Source organism: Pundamilia nyererei, unplaced genomic scaffold (genome assembly GCF_000239375.1).
Source record: "Pundamilia nyererei isolate P.nyererei 1_Seehausen unplaced genomic scaffold, PunNye1.0 scaffold00024, whole genome shotgun sequence".
In the NCBI taxonomy this organism is placed as follows: domain Eukaryota; kingdom Metazoa; phylum Chordata; class Actinopteri; order Cichliformes; family Cichlidae; genus Pundamilia; species Pundamilia nyererei.
Window position 1 is genome coordinate 226,922 of NW_005187425.1, and position 24,739 is coordinate 251,660.

The following is a 24,739-nucleotide window of genomic DNA, read 5'->3' on the forward strand; positions in this document are numbered from 1 at the left end:
ACTGAGAGCTACACGGTAAAATGGCCCATATGCCATGCAGACGGGTCTCATCAGGCTCCTTGAACAGGCGTTTGGCACCACAGTGACAGTGAGGGGATGGACAGGACAGTGAGGGAGAGTGGTAACAGCTTAGAGAAGCAGGGGAAAGCAAGCGCACAGCAGGATGGACGACATCTGTTACACCATGTTTTAGGTTCCCATGGAGACAAGACTGACCCCACCCTCCCCACCCCCCACCCCCTTTTCCTCCCGCTCGCTCACTCACCACGCGCTCACAGCATGGTAGCAGACAGACGAGGGTGGGGGGGACAGGGTTTAGCAGCTTTGCTGCGGCTCCCCGCTCCTGCTTTTAGACTTTCTGCCCTCCACATCTGTAGGACAAAGGCAACGCTTATGTTACATCTGCAGAGTGATGACACACTATTTTCATTTACTTCATACCTGCGGATACTTTGAATCAAGATAAATACAATATAGCAACTTCAAAACAGCAACTAAAGAGTACAAAAGCAGAAATAAATAAGGACGTAGATACAGGCAGTTCAACTAGTATTGGCACAACATGTAGTGCTCGTCTTTGATTATAACTTAATGATAGCAGTCTATACAAGATAGGTCAGTCTCAAATATCACCTCAAGTTATCCAACTTGTGGCGTGTCAGGAGAAAATACCAAAAGGAATGATGTTCGCTTCATTCACAAAACAACCTCAAATGAATCAACTTACAGTATCAACTCCACGTTCTAAAAATAATAATTAAAATACCCCCAAACAATCATAAACTGCGTGAAACCAAATCACTATTGCCATGCTGTATTCTGTGTCCTCTCCGTCAACTTTCACGTTTCAAACTAAAAATGCCGCCCTGATTGTTTTGGGAATGAAGCTTCATCATTTTGTCACCAGCCCAGGAGGTCAGCTTAGATCCACCAGATCATATTAATCCATTTGCAGAGGGGAGCAAACACTCCAGTGAACGTGTACACAGCAAAGAAAAACAGAAAAGATATCAAATGTAAAACACAAACAGCACACACCATCATAAGAAACAAACTGATGAAAACCATTTTGATCACAGCAATCCAAATGAAAGTTTCAGGTCAAACATACAAAACAAAGCCATGCAATTTAGGAGGTGAAAAGTGGGACTTGCCAAGAATCACCATAATAAACAGAAAATGCAAAGTGAACCTATTATCTGACTTTACTATGTAGAAATTGCCCCAGAATGCTTTGCTCATTATGCTCATTATTAAAAAAAAGCTTTTCCTGCTGTTTTTATGATTCCTGGTGTGACTTGAACCGACTTGCTCGGTGTGTTCTGGCCTCACATGAAAGCTTTAGATAATTCTCTATTTCTTCTCATCCCCAAGATAAAATGTATCACCTCACCGCAGCAGATAATAGTATGATGTTAGCCAGGTAAAACTTATCTGATGAGGTAAAAATAATGTGTGAAAGGGTATTGGACGGAAGAACAGTCAAAGTCCCGCATCGTAGAAAAGAAAATGGGGGTTAAAAAAATATTAAAAATGAAAGTAAAGTCACCAATCAGCACCATAGCAAACAGGGAAAAATGACCCACATACACCACACAGAGACAGACAGTACTCTGACAAATACATGCAGAGGAAATGGCTTTGCTCTTTATCCATCCTTTTGTTCCTCCCTCTTCATGTCAAGTATTAAAATCAGCAAACCAGAAACCTCCCCGTCATTTAGATACAGCCGTACTCATACCACAGAGACTCCCTCTCCTCTGGGCTCAGTGACTGATCCGGATTATTTACACAACTCTGATCAACACCCTCGCTGGATCTCACCTGGCCGTTTGATTGGCTGTGGGGGGTCTGGTTTTGGGTGCGAATGTGATGCGGCACAGGAGGAGGGTGGGTCTTATTTGTAACAGGAGGCCCGCTGATGTTGCTGACTAAGGTGGGGTTAAGAGAAAGGAAGGGGAGGTTTTTGTCTGCTGACTCACTAAAGATGGAGTCCATGAATACAGATTCTACAGTGAAGGAAGGGCCGAGGAAAGACTCAAGGGTGGAGAGGTCGGGGTCCTCCGAGCTATTGCAAGGTAAGCTGACTGACTTGGGCATGGGGGTGATGGTGGTGAGGGGTCCCTTAAGGTTGGTGCTGTTGGGGTGGTACTCACTGGGTGTGGGCTGCGAACGTAGCCCAGCCCTGGTGGAAGCAGCAGCAGCAGGAGCGTCAACCGAAACGGGCTGCCGGTTGTCCTTGGACAGCAGGTCGTGGATGCTGGTACGCCGTGTGGTACCTTCAGCAGTGGAGATGACACTGCTGGCCCGGGGCAGGGTGGAGGAGGCTGAATCGAGCCGTTCGGAGACAGAGGTCGCTTTGCCCTGTGAAGACAGGCTGGCGCGGATCGGGGCGGAGCCTTTCACCCGTGTGCTCTCGGCCTTCCGCAGGGAAGGGCGTCCTGGTTGTCCGGAAGACCTCGGAGGCCGGTCAGCGCTGACTGCTGCTGCCTTCCCACTGGACGAGCGCAGTATGCCCCGGCCCTTTGTGACAGTGCGTTCTTTCTGGCCGTGCTCAGAGGAGGTGGAGAGGCGAGGAGAGTCTACAGTGAGGTTCTCCTGACTGCCAGACTACAAAAGACAGCAAACAGCATTAAGGACAGAACAAATAACAATGGAGACAATTCACGTCCAACTCCAAACGTTATCTGAACTGACTAATAAAGAAGAACATGTTCGATTTTAGTCCACTTCATATGTAGGCTGTAATCCAATAAATCTAAGAACAGCACTTATAGCAGAATTTCAGGCCTCACCTCTGCAGGATCAATACCCTCATCCAGGAACTGCTGCAGGGAAAGCACCTCGTTCCCTGGGGATCCCGTCTTCCTGATCTGGGACTGGACCGCGCTGCCCGCGGCGGCGGCGGATGGCTCAAGAGATCTGCGCAGCTGCAGGGGGCTCTGGTGGGAGGAGCGTGAGGAGGTGGGCTGCTGGACGGGGCTGCTGCCGCTGCTGGACCACACCTCCTGGTCCAGACTCAGGCTGAACTCGCCGCTGCTCTCGCTGTGAGGCCTGCTCAGACTGCCGTTCAATGTGCCTGCAGGACGAGGGGAGGCATGGATTACAAGATTTCTGATTGCATTAGTAGTGATCAGACTACCCCACACTTTCAGAACACACCATGCAATGTAAAAAGCATTATATATTGAAGAAACAATCTCCTAATTTAACTCAGATCTAATTTTATTACCATCATGACTTATTGCTTTCTACCCAATGAAGAAAAGAGAACGGCTTAAAGTTGAACCAAACCAACTTGATCACATTTTTGCGCGAGAAAAAAAAATTTATTTTTTGAGAAATGATGAGAGAAACGAGATGAAAGGGAGCAAAACAAGAAGACTAGAGTAACAAGTGGATAGGAGCAGAGGAAGAGGAAAGGAGGAGCATACCTTTGCCCTCCAGAGGAGAAGTGAGGTGGGAGTTATTGTTACTATTACTACTGGTGGTCCTGTTGCTATGAAGACTGGAGGGTCTGGCGGCTGGGTAAGGGACGAGAGGTAAGACACATGCACACATACATTCACAGTTAGGATTTATATCTGTACACGCTTACATGTATCCACACCAACATGCACCAACGCGAGGAGTAACACGTATACGGACGCCAACGCCCTGACAGAACGTCTCCTGCTGGGGGAGCAGATGGCACATGCCAGGCAGAGGGACAGGAAAGGTGGCTCAATGCCAGGCTGCAGCCCCAATATGTCCATTCAATAAACAAAGGAACTACTGACAGAGATGGCAGGGACACCCAAATATAAGGAACGATTTCCCACCAATAAAGGGGAAGTGACTGACGATACAAGTGAGTCTGTTAGTAATTAAAGAGGAAATGACAGGCCATGTTAGGAACTGAGAAGGAAGACAAAGAGTAAAAGGAAAGGTGTGAAGACAACATGAACTTGCTCTTTCCAGTGCTGACAGGGACAGCCCCAACTGAAAACCAGTGACCGTGAAATCATCTCAAACCGGTTTTCACGACATGCTTGACACCAAATTAGAATTTCAAATCAACCCCAACGTTACAGATCAGTATCAGAGTCAGAAACCAGCGGATTGCTTGTGGCCCCACAGTGATCCTCAGTCCCGAGTAACTGTCACTTACTACAGATGCTACAGGACACTCTGCACACAGCGCTCAGACCAACAGCACAACCATTCAAATGGCAGGGAGACATATACCTCTGTGGCCCTGATAACAAACAAAAAAAATACAATGCAACACACCTAAAGGGTAACATGACAACTCAATACTGCTCAAAAATAATAAAGTTTAATGAAACGCAGATGGAAACAAAATATTTTTTACAGAGTCTGGGGGAGGGGGAAAAAAATCAATACACGTCTCAAACTACCATTAGTGTCTACAACATCCGATGACCTAATGGCTCATACATTTTCAGCAACATCCGGTGTGTGAGTGAGACTGAGCGTCCTTCTCCAACCATTACAGTGATGAGGTGGGAAATGAGTCTCACTATAGTCTCTCTCTCTCTCTCATTCTGGGAACAATATCCTGTGGAACCAGTTTATTGGCCATCAAAAGTGCAGATGTTTGCAGCACTTAAGCACAACAAGAGAAATCTGTCTGTAGACCTAACTTAAGGAATGTGTGCAACTGGGTCATCTACATTAAAGCGACACAGACCTGATCAAGTGTTGCCTGGATCCAGATTAACTGCCCTGGATAACACCCTAGCGCCTGTATTAAAGTCAATCCTGCTTTCAGCAAAGGCTGATCTGTCTCCCTCTCCCCGTCTCTTTTGCTCCCATCTAACTCTAAATCAAGCTTAATCAAAGTGCAGGAAGGCAGCCCAAAGATTATCAGTGGGACTCCTGAGGACATGACCTGTTTTTTCCCCCCCTCATTTCTTGTTTAAGGAGCCGTTAGATTCCAGCCTGGTGTTGAGAGACTGCAGGCGCTTTTCTTTGACACAGTTTCGTGCTGATGTCGTGTGAAGCTTTACTCTACCTTGACTCTTGGGATCATCCAATGAGCCGGCGACATCCTCACAGGAGGCATTGTCTGTTGAGATAAAGGGTGCAGTCATGCTACGGCTTCTTTTCACTCTGTTCTGAACAAATTTTATCAACTAAATGCAATGAGGAAATTAACACAATGTATTTCCACAAACAGGCATCCTGACCTTTGACCTGAAGCCTGTGCTTGGCTCTACTGTGACTTGAACTAGGCAGGGTGAGGGTGGCACAATCAATGGCATTGGTGGAAAAGGCGAGTTCCTTCATGCGCTGCCCGCTGCGCCTGCTGCTGCCCGTCATGTTGGCATCTCCAGCTTCAGCCCCGTCTAGATTCTCACTGCTGCCCGCCCACTGAGCCTCAGGACCACCTGCCATTGCCATGGTCTGAAGCAGGTCATTCATAGCTAGGATGGATGGGTTGGCATGAAGAAAAAAAACTGAGATTAGACATTTTAATACATATAATCTTACCTCAAGTAATGGCTCAGGATTTATAGCCATTTTATCTTAAAGAAGTCTCAATTTAATCCATCTAGACTTTAAAGGCAAACTAAAATCAGAGAAACTGGTCTCTAAAATATGCTTACGATGGAAGAACAACCTTGCAAAGATTTTTTTACAACATTTTTTTGTACACAGGACACTCATCTAGGTCCCTCTTGGAGACAAAGGCTAAGTTACCATTAGCCTAGAGACATTACAGGAAACAGACGTGGCCTCAAAGAATCCTTCAATAATCTAAAAGGATTCTGTAAAAGCAAAGGTGGCGGTTATCCCGCTGCTGCCCCAGCAGAGCCAATCAACTGACAAAATGGAAAATACATTAGCCAATCATGTTTAAGTTTCATATAATAAAAACACATCTCATATTCATTATCTTAGCAAAGATGCGCTGTAATACTGTATCATGAATTGGCTGTGCTGAAACGAGAAGAGCACAGATCATGTGAGCAGTTGTGTCAGCACTGAGCCATTAGCAAAGCTGTAACGTTGTGAAACTGCGCACAGACAGAACTATAACTTCTCTCGGCTTTCATTTAGATGATAGCAATAAACATCTGTACAGAGGCTTTTCAAAATGGCTACCCAGTGCTGAGACTTGCTTCTCGAAGGACTCTGACAGGGCAGATCTAGACTATAATTATCACTGGATATAAGTCAATATTCAATAATAAATTCATGCTATAGAATAACAGGTCCAAGCCTTTTAAAACTCAATGCACTTGCAGGCATACAGCATTATAATAATAATATTTTAAAAGCCAACAACATATCAACCAAAGTGCACGGTCGGTCACAGCCAGACACTTTTTGACATCCCTCTATGCACTTTGATTACTGAGCCGACAGCGAAGAAGAAGCATGGAAACATGCAAAGCTGCTCTGAGCGACGGCGGTGGTGCTGTGCACACACACACACAAAAATAAATAAATAAATAAATCAGAGCGAGGCAAGCCCATGTCAGCAGAATAAGATCTGAAATGCAGCACGCTGACAGAGAAGAGAGACAGACAGACGGAGGGAGAGAGACAGAATAAAGGCTCCATTTCAAGTCCTCCATGGTGAGTGCGAGCGATGATCAAGCACTTAGTGATTTTCTTTGTCATGCTGTAATCAAAGACGGGAGCACACATTTCTCAGGCGCATGAAAGGCAAACCCACAGTCTTTCCCGCTGTCTCACCTGAACACACACCCTCTCTCTCACACACACACACACACACACACACGGCCTTTCATTCAGCATACACAAACAAAATAAAACCACAAAGCACACAAGAAAGCTGCCCATTGCACATTAATGTAAGTGACCAAATGACATGGTTTTGGTCCAGAGGTGAAAATGAAACAAAAGAAAACAGAAAAAAATAAATCACCACTGTTCCTATAGTTTAGCCCTAACAAACACTAAAGTTAGTGTTAAGGTTGTGTTAATCATTCATCTGCAAATAGTGAGAGGAAAGTGAGTAAAGACTTGGAAGATACTCTACAGGAGAAAGTGGCGGCGGCAGACGTGGCGGCAGAAGTGATGGGATGGGTGGGGATTACTAGGAAAAAATTTTAAGGACAAGTCACTGATGTCACCAGGTATAGCAGAGCGGCAGCGGGATGGGATAAATTCTATAAAGAATTTAAAAATTGATCCTCTGGTAGGTCCTCTGCAGACATCTCTAAAACATGGATGATAAAACTCTGGAGTTTTAAACACTGAATTCTGCAGATGTGACTGAAAACTGAAATCCCTCACCGCCGCCACCCTGACATCAGTGACTGCTCCTCCTTTGTTTCTCCTAGAAACAAGAGGAGGGAGAGGAGGCAGATGAAGGCTAGCGTGGCAGCTAACAGAGATCTTACACATGGAGCGCCGGTAGATGGCCTTGGCCTTGTCTTTGTCCTTGGATCTGTTCCTCATGAAAGGCAACCTTTTTATAGCTGTCCGATCACAGCCAGAGACAGACAGGTAGGGAGGGAAGAGAGCGACAGAGTAAGACCAGGAGGGAGGTGAAGGAAAAGCAAAAGAAAAGAAAGAAAAGAAGGGCAGAACAGAGGGATGTGGTTAATGTTGTCACAAACAGAACCAGGGGAGAGAGAGCTGAGCTCCTGGACACCTTAACTGGACAACAGACAACACTGCAACAGACACAACAACAACTATAATGTATGACTTTAAAAACATGTGGATTATAATATTAGAGAGCCTATTAGATGGTTAGTCAAGTGTAAGGTATTTCAATCTATACAAATTCTCTCCATATTATTAAAAATATACACACACACATTATTGGATGCCCTTTGGATGGACTGAAATGCCTTCCACTGACTTTCTATATGTTCTGTATTTAAGGGCAGGCTTTTGTATAAAACGACATTGTGTAAACAATAGAAAAACAGACACACATTATGCAAAACACACACCGTCTCCTGCACACAATCAGCATCATCCGCACAGTCTCATGTTAATGGTTTCGACCACTGTATATTACATTCTCAACTTATTTCCAGGCATTACATTCTGTACACGACACAACACATTCCACACCTAGATGAGACGACAAGATGAAAATTATTAAAGGGTGCAATCAGGAGAACAAGAAGGGGCAGATTAACAGCAAAAAACAGCACTACAGTGTTTCCAGCAAAGACTTTCCCAAGAACCTCAAAAAATGAGACGTTTACAGCTGCTGTTCCAGCACACTCGACTGTAATTTCTGTACTGTACGCGAGTGTTTTAGCAAATGTTACTACATGGTTGTTAAAGGCTACGTTCTCTTTGTCTTACCTCTTATCTTGTGTGTTGTGAAAAACATACAAACTCGTTACCCTAACTGACAACTTTGTGCTACATAGCAGAAATATGTGGCTTAGTTGTTTCTTGGAGATTACAGTTAATGTCAGTACAACTGAAAACAACCAACCAAGCCAGGTCGCGATAACCAGGCAACGCATTGCACCTTTTAATATCTACGATGCTATGATACAGGACGTTTCTTATTTACGAGTGAGCTGAACAGATCGACAGGTTACCTGAGAGCAAAGCATCTTGGGATTAGATTTTTTTCTCTCCAATATTTAAACCATGAGGTGCACTTGATTCAGCTCGACCTTGAGCGAGTATGCTGGCAACATAGATGTAGTCCAAATTATTCTGCAAATTCCAAGATATTAAATCTTACAGCTTAGCAAATGACAATGACTCCAGTGACACGAAGCGAAAGTGTTAAAGCGACTTTTCTTCAGAAATGGTGGACATCTCCTTGAAAATGTTGCCAGCAACTACATAAAATAGTACTATTGTTCAGTGATTGAGTTTAATAGCATTGGTAACAGCTGACTGAGTGCACCTCAATTTGTTTCAAACACAAGAAATGCTTCTGCATCTTTAACCAGGTCTGAGGTCAAGAGTCAGCCTGCACAGCTCAGCCGTAATGTCTACGACAGCTGAGTGATATGGACAATGGACTCACAAAAACATGCCCTGAAAGACGTGACAGTCGGGTCACAAACCCCTCCCACCCTCCCCATCCGCAGCATACCATTGGAGGAACCCTGCACTTGGGCATGAGACTGCTGCCCTCTCCTCCCTTTGCAGAGAGATATAAAGAAGCAAAGGAGCAGTTAGGAGGGAAGACCCATTCAGTCACTCAGGCATACAAAGCCACACTCACAAAGTAGACCATTATGTGTCAGTGAAGAAAGTTCAGCATCAAATTAAAGCTGTTAGCAAATGTTTCACTAATTCTGTGTGTACTACAAAACAGTATTTTAAGAGTTTCCCTTCTTTTTGTAACAAAAAATATTGTGAACACATTAAAAGAAGTTCCTTCAGTGATGGTTGAAACTATAACTGTGCAATCTTGTGTGTGTGTGGTTCTTTCAGACTCACTGCTGCTCATGTGTGAGAGCGTGTCATCTAGCGAGTTGGTGCCCGAGCCTATGGATGAGCTGTCCTGGCTGTCCTGGGGAAACATCAGAAAACTGTCTCCAAACTCTGATCGAGATGGAGTCAGTGTGAGAGACCGGATCCTGTCCCGGCTCTTCGGCTTGATCAGCTTCTTCATCTTTAGAGTAATCCAGTTGCCGCGCCTGTAAAGCAGAGATGAGACAGACACTCAATAACAGACGAACAAAAGGAAATAGAATTTTAAAAAATCAATACATAATCATATAAAGGATATATAAGGCTAGATGCATTTGAAATTTTATTTTAGGCCAAAAGCCCAAATGACTATCAGGGTTAAGAAAAAAAATTTTTCACTATACAGCTGTATGATGCTCTGCAGGTAATAAATATTTGATGCACTCCCTTCCTGATGCTGCACTGCTTTTCCATCTCAAAATACAAGACAGCATGTATGCAGAACTTTACCAATTTGACTCAATTTTATGTCATTTAAAGGAAACAAATTCTGCACCTGCGTGGAGGTGAAGGGTCATAGAACTTGTACTGGTCCATGATCTTCTCCTCCAACTTCTCCTTCTGCCTCCTCAGCTCATTCAGCTTATCTCTGAAGGTGGGACGACGAGAAGATAAAAGCACAGTAAAAGCAGACAAGAATGCATACACTCTAAATATAAAGGCAGCATATTTGCATTTACAAACACAGATACATGGTTCTGGCATATTTCTTTGTGAGTTTTACATGTATTGTCTTTGCTCTACGTGGAACAGGTCCTTGCTCTCCATGGTCTGCTCCAGCAGTGTGCGATTTTGTAACATCAAAGTCTGGATTTGGTCCAACAGGTGACGGTTCTCTTCCTCCAAGTTTCCCTTCAGCTGGCTCAACAACTAACACAAACATAGACAGATACATTCATATTTGGCTTTAGAAGCAGTGTTTTGAAATATGATACATTAAAAAGGTAGACACCATGAGAAAAACCTGAAGGGAAGAGAAGAGAGACTCATTACCTCACACTGGTTGGTTAGCTTGGTGGAGGTGATGTCCAGCTGCTGGTACTGCTCCTTCAGTTTAGAAAACTCAGCCTCCAGCTTGGTTTGGTCCAGCTTTGCACTGTTCAACTGGCTCTTTAGGTTTTTATGGTCCAGCTGGAGATTTTCATTGTCCTTCAAGAGCTGACGATAGGTGCTATTCAACCTGAGGAGAGAGAAAATCGACTCCTTGGTATACGGCCTCATTGATTTAATTCAGTCCCTTTGATAAATTAGTGCTAATGTGAGCATAATGTTTAAGGTTATGGAAAAAAGGTTGAGCTGACCTATCATTTTCCTCTTTGAGCAGTTTGTACTGGTCAGCTGTAGCTTGGTGGGTCTGATTCTCCAGGGCCATCTTTTCCTGCTGCTCCTTCAGATTCTTCTCCAGCTCCTCCAGCTCCCCCTTTCTCTGCAAGAGCTGTTTGTACCTACATACGCAAACAGACACACACCTTAACACTTATGGTCCTGGATCTAACGACATATTTCCTTGCAAAAGGCAGCCAAACTACAAACTAAAGTCACAAATGAGACTTAAGCTGTAATTAGACTTGAGCATGTGCCCATCCCAAGCTCCTAAACCACATCTCACTTGTCCTCCAAGTCCCTGTGCTGCTGTTCCAGGCTCTTGTGGGAGGTCTTCAGCCCACCGTGCTTGCCGATCAGCGCTTCATATTCGGCTGCCTGCCTCTCGTGGAGCGCTGCCAGCTTCTCGTGATCGCGCAGCAGCAGTTCATAGGTAGCTCTCAGCTCCTCTTTCTCCCTCAGCGCTCCTTCACGCTCTCCTTCCACACTGCTCTGCTGGGTCTGCAGCTGGGCGTTCTGGGCCATCAGGGATGCGCTCTGTGAGCTCAGAGTTGAGTTTTCCACCTAAAAAGAGGACAAAGGCAGAGGGAGAAAAGGACATATTACGCAAAGAGGTGATAAGAGTGATGTGTGGCGTGTGAATAAGAACAGCATTAAGCCCCTTAAATCAAACATCAAAGAACTTGGAAGCAGTAGCTGATGGGGCTTTGGCCTGTAGGGGGCACTCTTCCCTCAACCTGCTCTCCTGCTTCAAAATACTACAAAACATCAGCATGAAAGCTGTTTCTTTACATGTTTTCCTTTATGATCACAGCAGCACCCAGTTCTCAAATCCCTCTACAGACATGACTACTGTGTTTATTCACACTATGAACACACACACACACTCCTGTTGTTGCTACAATTTCTACCTTTTTTTTTTAAACTCTTAACTACCTCTAGCCCACCCCACATACAAATGTCCTCAAACAGTGCCCAATTCAAAGCAACACATGCAAACAGAGAAATAGCTACTGTGTAAATCCCTCCACCCTTAAGAAGGGTTTGAATTACTGCCAAACAGGGAGGACAAGTGTAAATCCAGAGCAGAGAGCTAAGCAGCCGGGCAAGGCAACAGTGTAAACAGGGCAGTACACAGTGGAGGCTATAAAGGCACGATGCAGTGCCATCCAAGTCAGAACGGCTAACAAAGCTCTGTCGCCTACTATATGCATGCTTGCCAGCTTTCTGCAAAGTCAATTGCTACAGAACCCAAACTCTCTGTTCTCAAGAACTGAGTAGAGAGCTTCATGGAAAGGGTTTTAATGGCATAGCAGCTGCATTCAAGCCTTACTTCACCAGACAGAAAAAATGGTTGGATGCAGTGGTGCAAAGCACTCCCCCATTGGACTATAGAGCAGTGCAGGCGTGTTCTCAGGAGTGATGAATCACGATTCTCAGTCTGGCAATCCGATGGATGAGTTTGGCGGTTGCCAGAAGAACGGTACTTGCCTGACTGCACTGAGACAAGCATAAAGTTTGGGTGATGCGGGATTATGGTGTAGGGCTGTTCTTTGGGAGCTGGGCCCAGCCCTTTAGTTTCAGTGAAAGACACTCTGAACGTTTCAGCATACAAAGACATTTTGGACAATTTCATACTCCTAACTTTGAGGTAACAGTTTGGGGACGGCCCCATCCTGTTCCAACAGGTATCATTCTCTGACTTCACAAATGCGCTTCTGGAAGAAGTGTGAAAAATTCCCATAAACACACACCAAGCTGTGAGAGGTGGCGGGATTACCTGTAGTTTGGCATTCTGCGTCTGTAGCGTTGTATTGTTCTCCTGTAAAGAGGCCGTCTGCCTCTGCACAGCCACTATCTGAGCCTGCAGGTTGGAGTTTTGGGTTTCCAGTTGTTTGAGTTGGCTCCTCAGGGCCACCTTCTCAGCCTGCAGAGTAGCATTCTGGGAAGACGACACATGATATTAGACAGGAAAATATATAACCAAAATTCACAACATAATTCATTCCTGACAGTATCTAAACTTACATTCCTCTCCACTTCAATGAGTCTGTCTTTGACTTTCAGCAGTTCTCTGGTTGCTTCATGGCTTTCTTTCTCCCATTTACTGACAGCCTGAGGGTCTTCCCCCACTTTAGGGGGCGAGCTCTGCACCATCCTCTCCTCCTCCTCTCTCTGCCGGAGCGCCTCGTAGTTTTTCTTCACCTGGGGATGAAAATAGTAAGTCAACAAAATTAAACATTTCAATTCCTGCGACCGCCTGTTCATGGCTCATGTTTTTTCACAGCTTTGGATTAGATTTGTGTCAGCAGGTTCAAAATACAAACACCTCCCTGAAGGAAAGCAGACATCTCCTATCGCACATCAGCCCTTATAAATAGATAAAGTGCAGACAGAAACGAAGAGTGGATAACATAAATAATGCATCGGCCTTGACAAGTCTTCGATGTTTTCATTGTTTCTAGCGTTTGAGTGTACGAGAAAGATGCTGGGACACGCTGATCTCAAGTGGACAAGCAAGCATATTCAAGTTTTTAATAATGGGGTTTTCTTTAATGTGGCAATGCTAAACATCTGTAAATGAACAAGTTTTATATTAAAGTTTTTTTTTTAAAAAGGAGCCAGTTGACATGGTTCAGGCATCTAGTTAGGATGCCAGATGGGAGGAGGCCTCAAGAGACAGAACAGGCTGGGGAGTTCGGGAATGCTTTGGGATTGCCCAGAAAGAACTAGAGTGTGGCTGGAGACAATGACATCTGGAATAGTCTCGTCAACCTGCTGCCAGCACAACTCCACTTTAGATAAGCAGAAGACGGCAGACTCGCAGATACAAATCCATATTTTTAAAAAATTCATTTGTTGTGTTACAAACCGTTTTCAGCTCCTGGCGAAGCTGCTGGTTAAGGTTGGAGGACTCCTGCAGTCTTGCCTCAAGTGCAGCAATTTTCTCCTCTTTGATCTCCAGAGTTGATTTCAGGGTCGACTCCAGTTTGGTTTCCAGGAGCTTAAACCTGACGATAAAGGTTCAGGTCAGTCCAGACGAGTGTTTGTTTTTGCAAAGTGAGTTTGTGAAAGAAACGCTGTTTAAAATCAAAGCATGTCATTTGCACCTCACCAGACTTGATTCATTTTAAGCCTCAACTTTAGTGATTGTGCTTTGTAATAATTCTGATTCCAAGCAAGCTGACAGGCTTCTCATACGAGCTGAATCTGAGGATGGTTTAGCTTTTGTGTGCAGATATAATATTCACCTGTCGTCTGAGCTCTCGTCATGCAGGAGCCTCTCTTTATTCAGTCCAATCTTTTCCAACTCATGGGTCAGTTTCTCAAGATCATTGGTCATCTGCTGAGTCCGCAGCTTCTCACTCACAAGCTCCTAAACACACAATTACATGCTTTTGAATTCCGTATTAGCAACAGACATATTATTAAAAATAACCCAATCAAATTGGTTGCAAGGTTTATTAAAAGGGATATAAAAACACATTTTTAATCACAAATTCTTAATTTTATCAATATTTGTTTCAATACACAATGAATGGCCTCTACAATATATAAATCAAGAGGTTTGATATGTTTTGAGATGTCTGATAGTCTAACAGCTATTTTTACCTCTCTGAGCGTGACAAGGGTCTTCTTATCGATCGTGGCCTGTTTGACCAGCTCCTTTTTCTCCCTTTCCAGGTCCTTGACTCTCGTACAGGAGTCCCTGAAAAAGATCATCTCCTTGCCCATTGTCCGATTTTCCTTCTCCAGGGTAGTGATGCGCTGGTTGCTATCATCCAGCTTTGAGTCGCGGATCTCAGCCTGCTGCCTCAGTCGCTTGTTCTCCTTTTCCAGGAGCTTCTTGTCTTTCTCTAGCTGGGAGCTTTCCAACTCCAGAGCCTTGTTCTGGAGGAGAAGCGAATGTAATGGAGAGCAGATGGTTAAATATGATTTGGGATTACTCTTTATCTAAATGCCTTGTTTGGCTGAACTTGGACAAAGATTTGCTCAAAAGGCCAAAAATGTATACGACAAATAATCTGGGTTAATCCAACTCAGCTGGGAATCGCGCTATAACTTCAAAATAAACTAAAAAGAATCAGAGCGGCAGTACAATGCTCCTTAAGCACCAGATCATTTTTCACTTTTTTGATTTATTTAGGAGAATTCAGTCTGCTGAAACTACATTTTTTGAGCCAGTGTGACTGACCCCATTAATCAATGCCAGCAAAAGTAACAGACGCCTAGAGCTGTCCCACTAGTTGCCATATATTTGAGCTGGACAAATAACTGCAAGTTCCTCAAAATACCTTTAATTCTTTCATTTTCAGTCCATTTCCACATTTAAGCATTACCTACCTCCTGCTCCAGCTGCTCGAGACGTTTACTGGAGATCTTGAGCTCCTCCAGGTTACGCTGGAGGGACTGATTCTCAGACTCCACCTCTTGCAGCTCTGCCTCCAACTGCTGGATCTTCTTGCTGCTGTTCTCTAAAGCCTTCTGCAGGCGCTGGTTCTCAGTATCTAGGCCCTGGTAGCTCACCTGGGAGAGGAATAGCCAGATTAGGAAATTCAAATCATCTATGAACTAGTTGTGCTTCTCCCTGAAGACAACTATATGTCAGATCCCCTGTAACAGCATTCAGTGATAATAAATTACAAAACTAAAACGGATTCTTCACATTCTTAAATAAACATCGTCTTCGTTTGTGCCGAGATGGCTACTAATCTTCATTTGCATATATCTGCTTTATTTCTCAAAGAAATTTATTCCCACAGTTACATCTCACTGCTCTTCAATCACATATGTACCCGCTGTATGACCTGTATTACCTCTAATCTCTCAGTCTTCTTAGATGAGGCTTTGAGCAGCTCCAGACTGCGTTTCAGTTGGCTCTTCTCGCTCTCCAGCTCCCTGTTCTCGGCCTCCAGCTGAGCAGCCTTAGCCCCCGCCGAGCGGAGACTCTCAGCTGAGCGTCGAAGCTCCAGGTTCTCCTGCTCCAGTTGAGTGTTTTCTTTTTCCAAAGCCTCCAGCTGGAAGGCCATGTTTTTCAGGGTGTCCAGCTTCTTCTTGAGGCGGCGGCCTTCTGCCTCCAGCTCACTATTCTCCTTCTCCAAAGAAGCCACCTAAACACACACAGGAAACAAAGATGAGAAGCAAAGCATTTGGCAATACCACCAAATTCTTTTCATCTTACTCCAACAATTGCTTCAAAAAAATAAATAAATAAATAAATCTGAATGTGAGATAAGATAAGAGGATGAAAACTTGCAGACACTGTCACAAAATGCACCTGACCTTTTCACAGGTGATTCCAAGACTGGCAACTTTCTTCTGCAGGCTCTCGTTTTCCCTTTCCAACTTCTGTATCTGAATTTCCAGCTCTTCTGCTCTCTCTCCTTTCTCCTTCATAACTTCAAGCTCTTTGCCTGCAAAAATAGATGTTTAACAACAACTAGAATGTTTATCCATAACATTTTTATAGCACATGAAGAAAGATGAGGGGGGGAAAAAAAAAACAAACAAAAAACCTACCATTACTAACTTGCTGTAATGAACCATAAAAAGTAATAAACATGTCACTTACGCAGCTGTTTCCTTTCAAACTCCATCTTATTTAGTTTGGCAGTTGTCTCACAGATCGACTCGTGGAGAATGCGGTTCTCTTTTTCCACATCCTTGACCCGGGCCTCGGCACCCACCTGGCAGCGCTGACGCAGAGACGACACGGTTTGGCTCAGGTGCTTGTTCTCCTGTTCGAGACCCTTCATCTGGAGAGCACATATCAGTTTCATTGAAAGCTAACAGACAACTTTAAGATAAATTATTTACTTTTGGGTGAATTCTATGCTTAGTGACCATTTTTGCAACAACTAGCTTGGCTGCATGAGCCAGTGCTGGAGAAAGACTTTCATTTAGTTTCTTTTAGTCTAGTTAGATAAACTCATTAAAATTCAATTGACATCAAGAAAGAAAACTAATGATGTGTTAAAACAAAAAAACAAAAAAAACAACCCAGAAACTTATTAGGAGTATGCAAAGCTGTTCATGTATTTTGGAACATCACATTAGCCACATCTCATTATGTTCCCAGCCAAGTGCATAGATTTTGCTGCAGTAATCCCAGTGTTCTCTCTGTGTAGCTAATCAAGGCCAGATTTTACAAATCAGACACTTAAACTAATCAAAGGTGTCAGATTTAGGTCTAACGGCTGCAAAGTCCCTGCAGACGGGCAGCGAGCTAGTGCATCTGGGCGACAGAGTGCCAGAAATCTGTTCGGTCAATAAAACATTAGTGGAGTTTCCACTAAACAGTTTTTTGGAGCCAAACGCAAATCAATTACACAAAGATTGCTTTCAAGAAAACTAGAGACTTCAGTAAATTACACAGCCGTGTAGTAGTCGTGTTGTTTAAATGAAATTTCCAGGAATGAGAGTCAGTAACGGTTTTGTGGAGAGCACAGCGTCTATGTCAGGGCCCCATTTGTATTAATGGGTCTGAGACTGTCCAGTAAACTGGAATGTTAATTACATTTTAAAGGCACAAAAATATTACGCAATTGGTTTTCAGAAAAGCTGCTCTCTAAATCAGTCAGTGAAGTATCATTCTTGAAAAGAGGCGCATGGGGAGAGATTTAAATCAAAGTCAGGGCTAGCTTTCCAAAGCTAATTAGCTTTTTACCAAAAACTTTCCACTCTTTTTTTAGAAAAATATATTTTTGATATTTTAGGCACATTCTCAACTGAGTAGGATGTGACCACTCCAAAATATATTTGGATTACTGACTTCTAAAAATTGTGCATCTTATTTTTTACTGATGACGTGTCATTTCCTGTAAGCGTGTGCGTACCTGTCTCTCTGAGTTTTCTCTGAGGGTTTCCAGAGTCTTCTCCAGCAAAGCCTTCTCCTTCATCAGGTCAGTACTGAGAGACTCGGCACTGCGGAGCGACTCTCTGTCTGCTGTCAGTTCGCTCTCCAACGACTCCAACTGCAAAGAATAATTAAAGCAAGTTTGCGATTTTTGTTCTTGGGAGTTTTTCTTATTCTGTTACAGAATAAGAAAAAGATGCACAGGAGGTGGTCTTGCAGCATCAATTGTGTGGACGACATATCATAGTCACAAAGATGGCAATGCAGTTATTAATCTGTAACAAATGCTGAATACGTCACCTCATTCTGTCACTAATCTGCAGAGAGACCCATAGAAGCAGCTGTTCACACATTAAAAGTAAATATTACTGTGGCTCGACTCTTCCAGCAGCTGCATTCACATTTTAATGTGCTCTGGCTCCTCAAGCCACTCAGAAATCTAACTCTGAATTTTCTCTTTGTGAGAGACGAACACAATTTCAAGCCTTTTATTCAACGGCCACAGAGAGAGGCTTATGTTTCTGAAAATAGCTGAGAGACTTCTCTTAGCAAGGGGCACTGGTGTGTCAAACACTGGAAAAGAAAAGGCAATGCAGGGCTCCCCGGATTTATAGGTTTGCTTTCAACCTCCCATCCACCCCTTTCTATACCCTCTCTCCTACTTTCTGTCCATTTCCTACTGAGGGAAAAGGTCTAGAGTCAAGTACCAGGATGATATATTTTAGAGGAACTTGGTGCAATATGCTAATCTGATAAAGGATATAAATTTTAGCCTCAAAAAACGATGTAGAGCTGCAAATCTATACTAGAACACACACAAAATGAACAGTGAACAGGACCTACATGTGAAACTAACTATATATCCAGTTTTTATTGGGGAGGACTTGGGGTACAGGCAGGCATTTCTCCTTCGAATAACATAATCGGAAGCATAGTTGTCTGCGTAACTTTATTGAGTCATTCGACAAACATCAGATATGCTTAATCCAAACAGAAAACAGGAATTTACTTTCAGCTAGTTCCCAGAGAGAACAATAATAAAATATGACGTCAATTCTTACTTTCTTGCTCAGCTTCTGGTTTTCCTGGTTAGCTTTGACCAGTTTTGTCACAGTGTCCTGACTGGCCGCTGCTCTGAGTTCCTCAACCGTCTTCAGCAGGGTCTGGTTGTCTTTCTCCAGCTTTAGCAGACGGCTTGACGTTAGCTCATTCACCTCCTCCCCCAGAGACTTCTGAGGGGCTGAAAAATATGGATTACAAATAGCAAATGTTAACAACTAAATCCAAAGAATTCTGTTTTGATTTTTGATTAGTTCGTTACCAGGCCTCTGGAGAACTTCAGGACATGTTGAGGAGCTAATTTAGCCATTTAAATCAGCTGTGTTGATTCGAGGACATCTAAAACCTGCAGGGGCACCGGCCCTCGTGGACTGAGATTGCCCACCCCTGCACTATGGTATAACTTTACAGGTCTTAAAGCCTTTAAAGTGCCATTTTAACAAACAAACTCCCACACAAAGTCTTTATCCAGATCCCTGTCTTGTTAAACCTCTTAACCACTCTTATAATCCAAACGCACTGCTGATCTTTCAGGAGCGCTTGAATATTACTTACAGGTCTTAACCAAGTGGAAAGAAAACCCAGTGGAAGCTGACAAATGCACAAGGGCCATAGAGAAGACACCAGGATTAAGAGCCAATGACCACAGTCTGATCTGTCGGGCCATCTGAACCCTTAATCTTGGTGAACTCAGGTGACTGTCAGCAGCATTTTAACTCAACATGCTATTTTTCGACTTTTCAACTCCGTGGCTCTCCTCTAACCTTCTGTTAGCTCTGGTGTCTTTGATAATTGTTCCAGCTCCCATCCAAGGTGCAGGGATTCATCCATGCTCTGTTTCTGGGCCATCTCAAGCACAAGGTTCTCCTCTAACAGCTCCTTCATTCGCTTACGGTCCATGTCCCGCTCCTGGGTCATTGGGGATATAACAAACGTTTTCATCGCTATTTGTACTTTCCAAATAGTACCGATACTGAAACACTGAATTAAAAAATGTATCATCATACCATCTCCAGGTCGTGGATCTTTGATTTGATCTGTAGATTCTCCTTCTCCAGGAGATGTAATTTGTCGGACCGGGTCCTGCTAGCATCTAGCTGCTCCTCCAGCATAGTCTTAGTCTCCAGCAGAATCTGGTTGTCCTCCTTCAGCTCCTACAGAAAAGTCAGCAGGTAATAAAAGGTGAACAACAAAACTGCAACTTGGACATGTGCTCTCTTTAAACAAAAACGTAAGATTTAAATTAATATATTGCATAGACTGGGCTTACACAGTTTTATATATGCATGAATCTTTATATATGTGAATGGCACAAAATATTCATCTAGAAAAGTGTTTTCTGTTAGATTTATAGTTTTTATTCAAGAGAGCACTAACAATAGTTCAATTTCTAATTCAAACATCAATATTTATTTTTTAAAAACTAGCAGTTTGCAGTGAACACAGATATTGCAGTATAGATAATAAGATGGGTCTCATACTGGTTGCATAATATCACAACACTGCCAACATAAACTAGAGTTATTAATATTTGGCTACGAGATCATGTTTGATCTGTATGTGCAGCCCTGTACCTCAACTCTGGCCTTGTAAAACTCGATGTCATGAAGTCTCTCCTTGTATCGGCTCAGCTCGCTCTCCAGCTTGTCCACACGTATCGCTTTCTCTCGGAGCGAATCCAGCTCGTCACGATAGGCCCGAGCCGACCGAGCATCTGACAGCAGCTGATAGCTCTGAGGGAGTTGGCAAACAAATGCACAGCATGATTATGTGGATTCATGAAACAAAGAGAATTTCATGGACAAAGATGCAAACAACCAAAACATGCATTAAAGAAAAAAACAACAACAACACTCAGTGAATCTGGAATCTTGTAAAAATATAAGCTATTAGCAACTTTAGCAAGTTTCTTCTGCTACATAAACAGATCAGGCCAGAATGAACTCGCCACACAAACACCTCTGGAACCACAAGAATTACCCTCATGCACCTTGTTTACTGCAGTTCACCAGTCAGTCTGTCGCCCACTTCCTATCAAAAGCCATGTGAGGCTGCTGCTTCACTAAAGATAGCTCCAATAGCCTGTAATGAGCTAAGTCACCTGCTGACTGATTAAATCCTGGCAGAGCTGCACAAACAGAGGACTTAGAGGCACAAGGAGCAGGTGGAGGGGACATGTAGTCACATGAATGTTTGTGTGTTTGTGTGCATGTAGGTGCACAAGCATGGACGTCAGTGGAGACGTTACCTCTTGCTGAAGTCTCTTGAGCTCGACCTCCATGTTCTCAAGCTCCTGCCTGGTGTCCAAAAGCTGCTCACTCTTCTCCTCTCTGCAAACAAAGGAGAAAGGTTAGAAACATTAAGCTTTACACTGAAAAATCCCATGCCAAAGGGTTTTTGTACTTTTTGTTTTTAAGTGTGGATTCCTATGTATATCAGTTCTCGGGATGCACAAGAACATTCCCTTAGGGCTGTTTCGACTTCAAAGCTTTCAGCTACAGTTAATCATTTACAGGTGGAGCACAGAAATGAATATATGAACAAAATAAATGATCAGAAAAGTAGTTTCAGTAGGTAGACAGAATGTCAAACTTCTTTTATATCGTGGGCCACATGCAGCCTACTTTGATCTTAAGTGGGTTGGATCAGTAAAACTCCCTCTGTGTCAGTGTAAAGAAGTTTAACTACACATTTAATACCTGAAACACCTAAGTTAATGCAACACTAAGTTTCAGTTTTTCTACATGATAAAGAAATGCTGCTGTAGTGAATGAAAGAAAGCATGACTTTACACATAAAGTTCTAGAAGCTATTTGCCCATACTGTCGTGTAATTATTAAAACAGGAAGTCTGTTAATTCACAGAAAAGGTTTAACCCCAAAAAATGTTTTTGGTGTCCTATGAAGGGCCATGGGAGAGCTCTTCATCAGTAGGAAGAGTTGTAAAATAATATGAAAATACAGTTAAAAGTCCAAAATTTGTGCCCTGTTTTCATTTTCAACGCTGCTTATCGGACTGCAGCCTTTGCCGGGCTGATCTTGGATTATGTTTGATACCCTTTAGTCTACGTAATTTGAGAAGCTTCAAGAAGTTATAAGTATTCAGCAACAGGCAGCAGGAATGTAAACCGAGTTTCAGCAGTTAGATCTCTTAAAACCACCGTCAGCTACTTGAAGGCCCCGATCTGTTTCACGTGCTAGTTATGCTCAAATTCCAGCTTTGATTGTTTTTGTCTGAGAAGCTTCTTTGCAATCAGCAGTTACGTAGTCTTTAAAAAAAAATAAAAAATACAAATCTTTTGATGCTCTTAAATCTTTGTGTGACATGTGTCATAGTGAGTAATATGAATCAGTTAGGTATTCAGTCCAATGTATGACTGTGCCACATTTTAGGAAATGCCTCCCAGGCATTCTTGTAACGTCGTGTCCATGAGAAAGGGAAGAATAACCCAAAATTAGGTTTTCAGTTGTGCCGTTACTGGGACAGACGCATAAAAATATCCTATCGTGCCTGGTGTGTATGACCTGTAGCTGTCAGGAGCGTCTTGCCCTAAATTTGGTGAGTAATAAACAAACAGATTCTGCTTGACAGCACATTTTGAATAACAGCCAAATGAAAACAGTCACAGACAAATGAAAAACAGAGTTCAAGAGATTGCATGTCAATCTTTCCCTGAGACTAAAACCCCTGGTGCACTTTGGAGCCAAAAAATAAAAAGAGTGACATAAAAACTGGGATGGAAACTACAGAATTCAATTCATTACTCTTTTTTTCGCATCAACAGTTGGGTCGATCTACTATCCAAGACTGTTCTGTAACATTTATTTCAATGACAGTGAAGTAGGGCAGCCTGACATTTGCTGTCTGTGTTACAAATTCTCCCAGCTCCTTCCACAGAGGGTAGCTTTGAAGGAAAATAACTGCATTCCTGAGATGCTGCTCTCTGTGTGCATGTGTTTGCATGAATCCGCTCCACTGAATATTTGATGGACTATTTGATTACTGCTCTCTGGAGTCTCTGTCCATCTGAATAATAAAAAGCATCCTTTAATTCAGGCATTCTCGTTCACCTTCTTTCTTCCAAGGTTCACGTTATTCTGTTTTCCATTTCATCAATTAACTCCCTGCCAAAAATCAAACACCTGTCAACACCACCCACGGAGATAGTTTTGGACTCTCATTGTGAATGCATCGCAGTCTGGTGCTTATTTGACTGGTTTAACACGCCATGCATGCACAGACAAACAGTTGTGTTAGTTGCCATATTCAAGAAGCCAAGAAACAAAGAAACCTTTATTCTTAGTCTAACAAATATCTAAATGTCCTCCATCTGTTAGTCTGGTGTTATTTTCATAGCTTTAATTCTTTGTCATATAAAAAAAGAAGTATACTCTTGTCTAAGAACAAACAAAAGCATTCTCAATAAAAATACAGCTTTAAAATGAAAAGTTAGGACACCAAATATGGTTATGTTGAAAGATTTGTTGTGCTTTTCAATCAATCATTTAGATCCCAAAATGTAACAAAATATTACTTTTCAATATTTCTATCTATATGATTCTAGAACAGTCCAAATTTATATATCTAGGTGAAGCTGTAATACCTCTATATTAAAACTAATAAGCTTTTGGGGGCAGATAAGTGGAAATAGCACAAAAAATGAACAAAAACAGACCACTGTGGAAACAGTGAAACATACCCCCCAGCTCTGACCTGGTCTCCTTCAGACAAAAAGCAGACACACACACACACACACACACACACACTTATATGGCGAGACACTGTCTGTGTATGTGCCTGCATCCATAGACACAACAAACAATCTTCCTCTCCCTTAAAGACAGCACAGAAATCATGTGACCAGACTACATCAGAATGGACAGACGGACCTTTTTGTTCCTTGTCACAGCTCATCACATGGCAATAACCTTTCTATCACAGACACAGCAGCACTATAGCAACACTATAGCAACCAACAAACAAAATAAATCTTGCTCTTGTTGTATTGTGCCCCTTTTTAAGTTAACTGAAGAGATTATAAATGTGGGTCAAGGAAGGAAAGATAAGCGAAACGCCTACAGTGATTGATGGCGACCCATTCCCGCACAAGAACTAAGACAAATTAGTTTAAGATCATTCAAGGTGAGATGTTTTTAATGTGACAAGGAAGTGGCTGATCTGCACCTCAATCTAAGATACAATCAATTGTTGAAGAACCATAATTTAGTCCTTTAGTTAGGCCTCATACAAACATTTCGTTTAAACAAAGGAAACAAAACAACGCATCCTTCGACAAACAGGAATCTACCCTTTTGACTAATCAACAACAACCAACAACAGTTAAAACTGAGAATGAGGCTAATCCATGACGTAGCACATTAGCAAATATTGCCTACATTATACATTAATAACATTTGAATATTATATAATGTGAGCAGAACTCACATCCCAGATCGAAATCCTTAAAATTATTATTTGGTAAAATAAATATATTTAACATTTCAATAAGAACACAGACAGCAGCTCACACTGCATGAACAAGCCTGCAATGTTTGTCATTTGTTATGGAGTTCTATCCATGTAAATTAAGCTTTAGCTGGTAGGTAGTTGGACTTCTTTTTCTATAAATTTAAAAAGTGCTCAGGACTTTCTCTGACTCAAAATGGGTCTTTGTGTAATAGATGGCTGTCATTTCTCTTAATTTGATAAAGAAAACGAGGGTACGCTTGACTAAATGAGACATACATGAACAAAACCACTTGAGTCCTGGTGATTTTCCCCCAAGTTAACCTCTTTGCGGTGAGCTAACATTTTTGTCAACACAGGGCTTGCACTCATTTAAATGCTGTTATGGTGACAGATTCACTTCTTTCAAGCAAATTAGATCCACTCAAGTGTGTAAACAATTTCCTTGACATAGGCTGTTATCAGTCCTGACATAGACAATCACAGGAATCCAATTCATGATTATTTCAGCTGGAACAGAAAACATGAAAATCAACCTCTGTAGAGTAAAACAGTTCCTGCAAAGTCGTTAAACAACAACACCAACTTCAAGGC

General features: G+C 42.7%; 1 protein-coding gene across 1 annotated transcript in view; it reads right to left on the minus strand.

Annotated features, from left to right (window-relative positions):
* Positions 1 to 396: 396 nt before the first annotated feature.
* The window catches only part of ccdc88ab (coiled-coil domain containing 88Ab), a 62,839-nt gene continuing 38,496 nt past the window's right edge, over positions 397 to 24,739 (minus strand). Inside the window, exons 8-37 of the mRNA XM_013909390.1 lie at positions 22,683 to 22,705; positions 20,928 to 21,009; positions 20,254 to 20,412; positions 19,687 to 19,833; positions 19,444 to 19,588; positions 18,682 to 18,860; positions 17,601 to 17,738; positions 16,337 to 16,520; positions 16,048 to 16,178; positions 15,582 to 15,875; positions 15,109 to 15,291; positions 14,377 to 14,655; positions 14,016 to 14,140; positions 13,637 to 13,775; positions 12,793 to 12,969; positions 12,545 to 12,706; positions 11,051 to 11,328; positions 10,743 to 10,886; positions 10,435 to 10,621; positions 10,166 to 10,311; positions 9,938 to 10,030; positions 9,409 to 9,608; positions 9,059 to 9,106; positions 7,380 to 7,457; positions 5,193 to 5,429; positions 5,018 to 5,071; positions 4,151 to 4,237; positions 3,435 to 3,524; positions 2,796 to 3,079; positions 397 to 2,610 (exon numbers count right to left, since the gene is read on the minus strand). Coding sequence (XP_013764844.1) covers positions 1,720 to 2,610; positions 2,796 to 3,079; positions 3,435 to 3,524; positions 4,151 to 4,237; positions 5,018 to 5,071; positions 5,193 to 5,429; positions 7,380 to 7,457; positions 9,059 to 9,106; positions 9,409 to 9,608; positions 9,938 to 10,030; positions 10,166 to 10,311; positions 10,435 to 10,621; positions 10,743 to 10,886; positions 11,051 to 11,328; positions 12,545 to 12,706; positions 12,793 to 12,969; positions 13,637 to 13,775; positions 14,016 to 14,140; positions 14,377 to 14,655; positions 15,109 to 15,291; positions 15,582 to 15,875; positions 16,048 to 16,178; positions 16,337 to 16,520; positions 17,601 to 17,738; positions 18,682 to 18,860; positions 19,444 to 19,588; positions 19,687 to 19,833; positions 20,254 to 20,412; positions 20,928 to 21,009; positions 22,683 to 22,705 — 5,364 coding nt within the window. The 3' untranslated portion in view covers positions 397 to 1,719. The remainder of the gene's footprint in view (positions 2,611 to 2,795; positions 3,080 to 3,434; positions 3,525 to 4,150; positions 4,238 to 5,017; positions 5,072 to 5,192; positions 5,430 to 7,379; positions 7,458 to 9,058; positions 9,107 to 9,408; positions 9,609 to 9,937; positions 10,031 to 10,165; positions 10,312 to 10,434; positions 10,622 to 10,742; positions 10,887 to 11,050; positions 11,329 to 12,544; positions 12,707 to 12,792; positions 12,970 to 13,636; positions 13,776 to 14,015; positions 14,141 to 14,376; positions 14,656 to 15,108; positions 15,292 to 15,581; positions 15,876 to 16,047; positions 16,179 to 16,336; positions 16,521 to 17,600; positions 17,739 to 18,681; positions 18,861 to 19,443; positions 19,589 to 19,686; positions 19,834 to 20,253; positions 20,413 to 20,927; positions 21,010 to 22,682; positions 22,706 to 24,739) is intronic.